This window comes from Ostrea edulis, chromosome 3 (genome assembly GCF_947568905.1).
Source record: "Ostrea edulis chromosome 3, xbOstEdul1.1, whole genome shotgun sequence".
Lineage (NCBI taxonomy): Eukaryota > Metazoa > Mollusca > Bivalvia > Ostreida > Ostreidae > Ostrea > Ostrea edulis.
The window spans coordinates 69,667,593-69,675,229 of NC_079166.1; the positions used below are offsets into that span (position 1 = coordinate 69,667,593).

Here is a 7,637-nt window from a genome sequence, read left to right on the forward strand (position 1 = left end):
GATACACGTAGACTTTGCTGGTCCATTCCAAGGAAGTATGTTCTTAGTTGCAGTTGACCGCACAGTGGATGTAATATTTTCATGAAATATTCACTTGTTTCAGACAACGAACCACAGATTGTGTCTGAAACCTTCGAAGACTGCATGAAGTACAACGGAATTTGTTATGTGACTTCCGCTCCGTATCACACGAGAACAAATGGACTAGCAGAGAGACTAGTCCAGACACTGAAACAGTGTGTAACCGTCATGTATTTAAATCAAAACACACTGGTGGTTCGGGTTCTAAAGTTCTTTATTTTGATATCCTAATTCTGGAGGATGATCTAAAAAATATGTAAAATACATGTAATTAAGTTCTCTCTCACTCTATCATTCACACGTTTAGTTATATTAAAATAATGATTACAAAATATTTATAAATTAATGTAATAGATAAATATTTACCAATAGAGTAAATTCAAACTCTTACCGTAAACTCGGAAGAACAGAAACTGCAGTAAAACTTAGTTCATCCCCATGAATATGAATGAAATGAAACGACTTACGATGAAATCAGTAACGTAATGAAATTATATTAGTATGTTAAATATGAATTATTTCATCCTGTGACATTCTCCCCCTCTTAGAGAAAATGTCTCCTGACATTTCTAAGATCAGAACTCAGGACTGTAATAAAATTCAATTAAATATTAATATTAATAATGATACTAATGCAACTGATCTGGAAAGGAATCCTCTTCTGTAAATAAGAAGATCAAATAACAGAAGCTGCAACATGTAAATACTCATGGCCGCAACATGCAAGATAATCAGTTTTAGTGCACATTGTAATGTCATAAATAAAATTGGATCAGATACTGCTCTGAAAAATTATATGATTAATCCACTTAAAATAAATTAAGCTAAATCCTAACTAATCATATGAATAAGTTATAAGTACGAAATATCCTAAAACTATCTAGACTGTTTCATCCTGTGACATTCTCCCCTAAACATACCAAACTTGCGCAGTTTGTTCACCTACAACCCATTCCCCATATCTATCTGGATGTTTTCGTACGCGATCTGAGCGACGGATTTGTGGACTGAATGTAGACCGGCTCGATTCACTATTTCTTGACGGATTATTTATATTTACGTTCGAATAATCTGCAAAAGAGTTGGTGTTAGAGCTATTCCGGAGTTCAACAGAAGAAAATGTTTCTTGCTGTAGTGAGGGTCTACTATCATCAACACTAAAAGTATAGATTGTCCCTATATCACCTGATCCCATATGTTCACTTGAACTATTGAGACAAGTATTGTGATTAACACCTGAAGTGTTTAAGACATTTCTATCCGTATATGATACGGGTTTGGACACAAATATAATTTGATCCTTCTCCGAATCGCTTGATTCTGAGTCGCTATCGGTACTGATACTCCCGCTTTCTTGTTTCTTCTCTGTTGTATTCCTAGTGTACTTACTTCGCTTGGAAACAGTTTGGGGAATTTCTGAAGCGCAATCATCATCTGAAAGATACATAAAGGGTAATAATAAATTTCTATGTAAATATCTAGATTGACCCTTGCCAGATGATCTTTGAACTCTGTACACAGGAATATCGTCATTTGGAATGTCCAAGACGACATAAGGATCTTTTTCCCATTTGTCTGATAGTTTACTTTTCCCTTTCTTTGCTAAAAGTCTAACTAAGACACGATCACCAATCTCTAATTTGGAATAACGTACTTTGTTGTCATAGTAATGCTTATGCCTGGAATTATTTTTCTCTATGTTTTTCTTGGCAACATTATATGCAAACTTTAGTCTTTTCTTAAGTTTTTCTGCATAATTTGCACGACTAGTTGGCTTTGATGTATCCGAGTCATCTAAATTTAAAAATGCGTCGACAGCAAGTCTAGGATGCCACCCAAACATTAAATAATGAGGTGAAAATCCTGTGGTGTCTTGCCTTGTTGCATTATATGCATGTACCAAAGGAAGTATACATGATTTCCAGTCTTCCTTCTTGTAATTTTCTAAAGTTCCCAACATTTTTATCAAGGTTTGATTGAATCGTTCCACAAGACCATTACCCATTGGATGATAAGGTGTAGTTCGACTCTTACTGACACCAGCAATTTTACATAATTCTCTGATGATTTTACTTTCAAAATTTCTACCTTGATCGGAATGTAGTCTCTCAGGAAAACTATAATGACAAATGAAATTTTCGAATAGAGCCTTTGCTGTTGTCTTAGCAAGTTGGTTGCGTGTAGGAACTGCCATAGCAAATCTAGTAAAATGGTCAGTAATGACTAAAACATTTTCAAAACCACCTTTTGACCTTTCTAGAGTCAAAAAATCAATACATAATATCTCTAATGGTTTTGTGCTTTGAATGTTTACCAGATTAGCTCTAGGTATCTCTGATGTTTTTCTCCTCACACATCTACCACATGTTTCAACTCTATCCTTGATTTCCTTATCCATTCCACTCCAATAAAATCGCTGTTTCGCTAACCATAAAGTTTTATCCCTACCTTGATGACCTGCATCATTGTGTATTCCCTTGAAAGCTGTTTCTCTGAACTGGAAAGGTAAGACTAACTGCCTAGCATTTGAGCTTTCTACTAAAGTGTTTCTGTATAGAATACCTTTTCTTATTTCAAAATCCTTCCAATTTTTCAAATAATCTCTAACTTCATAAGTTTCTTTCTGTAATTCTTTACCACTAGGTCTTAAACCTGATTTAAGTAAATCTAAAACTCTGTTGATGGAATAATCCTTCCTTTGCTCCTCTATCCAGTCTATGTTTCGAAAATCATCTTGTGATATATCATCCTTGAAATTTTCAAGTTCTGCACTCTGGGATAAAACAATACATTCTGCGAGTGGTAGTTCCTCCTTCTCAACTAAAACAGCAGAAGTAAAAGCTTTTATAACATCAGGAAAGACTTCAGTAGATCTGCGAGATAACCCATCAGCATCTCTATTAGATTTACCAGTTTTGTAAATCAATTTGAAATTGTAATTGGAAAGGGATGCCAACCACCTATGCGACATTGCATCTAGTTTGGCTGTGGTTGTAACATAAGTTAATGGGTTATTATCTGTATAGACTTGGAAAGTATTTCCATACAGATAATCATGGAATTTATCACACAATGCCCATTTTAAACACAAAAATTCTAACTTGTGGGCAGGGTAATTACATTCGCTTGGTCGCAAACTTCTACTGGCATACGCAATTACTCTGTCTTTAACGCCTTGATTTTGGTATAAAACAGCACCAAGACCATCTTTGGATGCATCTATATTGACAATAAAAGGTTTGGTAAAGTCTGAAAACGCTAATATTGGGGGTGAAGTAAGTTTTTCTATCAAACTATTGAATGCTTGTTGTTCTTTCTTACCCCATATCCATGGTACTTTCTTTCTCTTAGACGATTTCGCCTTTTTATTTGTTGGATGTCCTACCAAGAGATTGTTCAAGGGTTTTACTAACCTTGCATAGTCTTTGACAAACCTCCTGTAGTACCCAGTAAATCCTAGAAAGGAACGTAATGATTTAATATTTTTAGGGACTGGCCAGGTTTTCAAAGCCGATATCTTTTCAGGATCTGTTTGAATACCATTTTCTGAGACAACATGTCCCAAATATTTTACTTCCGATTTGAAAAACTCGCACTTGGAAGGTTTTAATTTCAAATTATGTTTTTCTAATCTAGTGAATACACCCTCTAATCTCTCTAAATGTTCTTCAAATGTAGATGAAAAGACAAGAATGTCATCCAAAAATATTAAACACTCTTTAAGATTCATTTCACCCATACAAGTCTCCATTAATCGCTGAAACGTAGCGGGTGCATTGGTTAATCCAAAAGCCATGCGATTACATTCATAAAATCCTAAAGGACCTAATGAAAAAGCTGTTTTATGCTTATCTTCCTCTTTGATCTCAACTTGCCAATAACCAGATCGAAGATCTAACTTTGAAAAATACTTACTTCCCAAAAGAGTATCTATTGTCTCATCCACTCTAGGAAGATTGTAAGCATCTTTAATGGTTCTGTTATTTAGTTTTCGCAAGTCTATACAAAACCTAAGAGAACCGTCAGCTTTTCTAGCAAGTACCACATTCGAACAATATGGACTTTTAGATTCTCTAATTGCTCCGGCCTCTAGCATTTCTTTAAGATGTTGCCTTACCTCTTCATACATTGCAGGTGGTATTCTCCTGTATGGTTCTTTGAACGGTGTATGATCTGACAACCTTATTTCGTGTTCTACTAGATCGGTTCTTCCAATGTCAATAAAGGACGTCGAAAAAATATGTTTCCACCTATTCAAGAAATCATAACTCTTTTCTACCTGATCCTCAGACAAATTAGTTTCATTAACCTTGACTCCTAATTCTACTAAATTGACATTTGAGATATCTTGACTTGCAATTGTCTTTGATGGTTCCCAAGAATCAACAACTTTGGCGGTACTCAACTTGCATATTACAGACTTTGGTTGAATCTTAATAGCTTGAGGCGACATATTGCATACCCGCACGGGAACTCTTGAGGTTTTACCATTTTTAATAGACACAACCCTAGGACAGACTAAAAGACTTTGGTTTGGAAATGTATCTGTTTGCTCTGTAATAGCTGTATCTACATTATTGGCATTCACTGATTTTACTATCCCCGACAGGGTTTTAACCTCATGTGGTCCAATCGTAATAGAATATCTGTTAGTTGTTTTGACAGGAATCCCACTAGCACTTAAGTTTGAAAAAGCTAATTCCCACTCATCTGGTACCTCTAAATCCTCATATTGTGAGAACTCTGCATATTTTGATAATATTAGTGCCCACAATTATAGGAACCTTACTACTATATTCTGTTCCTTTTGTGACCAAAACGGGTGCATAAATTGGTTTAGAAGATAGAAAAGGGATCTTAAGCTCTACCTCTACATAACCTGAAAATGGTAATGCGCTACCCTCAGCACTATAGACCTTCAATTCAAAATCTTCAATATCACGCAAAACAGGCTTATTTTCAAACAAATTATAAAATTGCTCTGACATGCAAGTGATCATTGAACCGGTATCAATCAAGGTTTCCGTTTCAACTCCGTTAATATATATTTTGCTCTCATTCGGTTCACCTACCATTCTTGATAATAAATTTGAATTTTGATTAGGGCTTTTACTATTCTCTCGTTCCCCCTCCATTCGCCCTGTAATAGAAGAGGTTACTCTTTTAACTGAGAGTCTGCTTCTTCTGTTTTTATAGCATAATTTTGACCTCGACCTTTGCCTCTATTATGACCTCTACTCCTATTGTTATAACTTTGGCTTCGTCCTTGGTCCATTTTCTGATGACTTTGTACAGGTGCATTGTTTTCTAACTGATGAACCCTTTTATTCAGTTGTTGAAAACTTTTTGAATTGTCATCTATTTTCTGTTCTAACCTTTGAAGTGAAGCTATCATCTTCTGTAGGTCATTATGCAAATCTGTAGATGTATCTGCTCTCTCCGCATGTAAAACCGTTGGTCTGGATCTAATTCTTCTTGTAGAGCCTTGCAATGATATCTCCTCCCGCTGAACCTTCCTGATCTCCCTAAGAAGAGTTTCAAAGTTTTTAATAGTGTCAAACAAATGTCTAGTACTTTAATTGTTGACTATTCAAACCAGTCCAAAATTTACTCCTAAGCATTCCATCTTTCGCTACTCCATCAATGTGACCAAAAGTTATAGCTTTTGACAAGGTATCTTCTAACCTTGAAGCATATACTATGATAGACTCATTGTCCTTTTGACAATCATTATAAAATGACTGCATCAATGTCTCACCTGATGCAACATTTCCAAAAAAAAACATCAAGTTTCTTCAGAATGTCCCTGACAGAAGCTTTTTCACCAACTGATACCAGCATACTTCTAGCTAAACCTTTTAGTGAATTCCGCACTACTTGATGTAAAACATGTTCAGGATACTGTCCTGAATTCTGAAGACATTTCACTTCAAAATTCCATACTTCGTACTTAACCTCACCTTTCTGTGGTTCGTCGGTTCCACTAAATGTAGGTAACTTTGGATTCTGAAATTGGTTTGTAGACATTGTAACATTACCTTGTAACCTTGACTCTTCTCTGGTTTTATTCATCGCATTGACTAGCCTAGTCAAAGGGGGAGGTGTACCCTTAGCTATGGGAGTACTGGTTACTTGCTCTCTTTTGAGACTAGCATTTAATAATACTTCATATTCCTTTCTCGTAAGGACTTTATAATCTGGACATTGATTTATTTTTTCAATATGCTGCTTTAAATCCTCTAGTTCAGTCTCCTTACTTGTTTCCCTATCAGTGGCCATGTTTACCTAAATAATGGGGTTACTGACTGACTGCATATACAAGTAAATAATATCTTATAAATGAAATAGTATGTAAATAATTTACAACTGCATGAATAAGATGGAACAACAGTATGACTGGGTCAATCCCTACCTACACTGACTCAGCAGAGCAAAATCTAAACATACTAGATACATATTAGATAATATCTATGGCACTATCTACTAGAAACAGGTATAGACTCTGTGATTGGGTCTGTCCCTACCTACAGAGACCTGCCTCACATGTGAAGTCCCAATACAACATAATGTTAAAACGAACAAGACATAGAATCAACAATGAATAAAAATATTCTCTATGAGTCTCTTCAACCAGACACGGGATAACGTATAATCTGGGTGAACACCATCCAAATACAGACTGAAATTGTAAGAAATTCTATGTGATTTACCTTTTTCTTTTCTGTATCTCAATGTGTCTAGTTTATATTTTGGGCCAAACACTGAGCGAAGACCGTTGATATATCTGATGTAATCGTTTAAAATGCCAATGATCTCACTCAGAACTTTGTCCTTCTCTCTAAATATTTCAGGATCACTGTGACCCTTGGATTTATTCCATTGTACAATCGAGTATGGTGGAATTTCCAAAAATATAGGAATTACCTCTGGAAAGTTTTGGATGTATGCCCTAAACAAATCTATGTAGTAGGTTATATTCCTAACACAGGAGGAATGGTCTACATACCTGAAATCTATGAACTTCCCATTCTTCCTGGTAACGTCACAGGTCCCAAGCCAGATGTAAAGCGTAACGCGTCCGTGTCGCTTGATAAGTTCAGGCAAATTCCGTTTTATCCACGGCAAGAAATCAGGAAATCGAGCACCTGGTCTACATTCAAATTGTATATGAAGTTTTACCTGCTTCAACAAATCAAAATGTTTTCTTAAATAATTCCCTATGCTAGTAGAAATAAGTACAGGCTGACTTGCTATAGATTTCGATACTAAAGGTCTCTCTAAATACTTAAGTAATTTACTATTACTCATGTAATTTAAATAAACATACACTAAGCAATCTAACAACGTACTGCTACAACACCTGTAATAGATATATGTTAAATAAAAAAATCACTGCTAGGGTCTCATCTGAAAGAAATATACTAAGTTAATATCATAGCATGTATATTTACATTTGAAAACTGCAGCTCAATTTAACACAAGCGTAAATATGAAAATCTATTTGATCACCTGTAAAATGAAAATATACTCTAGAAATTTCTGTTTTAGTAATTTGT

General features: G+C 35.3%; 1 protein-coding gene across 1 annotated transcript; it reads right to left on the minus strand.

Annotated features, from left to right (window-relative positions):
* Window positions 1–2,854: 2,854 nt before the first annotated feature.
* On the minus strand, window positions 2,855–7,389 carry LOC130052781 (uncharacterized). The gene is made up of 2 exons (XM_056158749.1): window positions 7,088–7,389; window positions 2,855–5,606 (listed from the first exon to the last, which is right to left on the minus strand). Exons 1-2 carry the CDS (start codon window positions 7,387–7,389, stop codon window positions 5,237–5,239), a joined length of 672 nt encoding a protein of 223 aa, XP_056014724.1. The 3' UTR covers window positions 2,855–5,236.
* Between the last annotated feature and the right edge of the window lie 248 nt (window positions 7,390–7,637).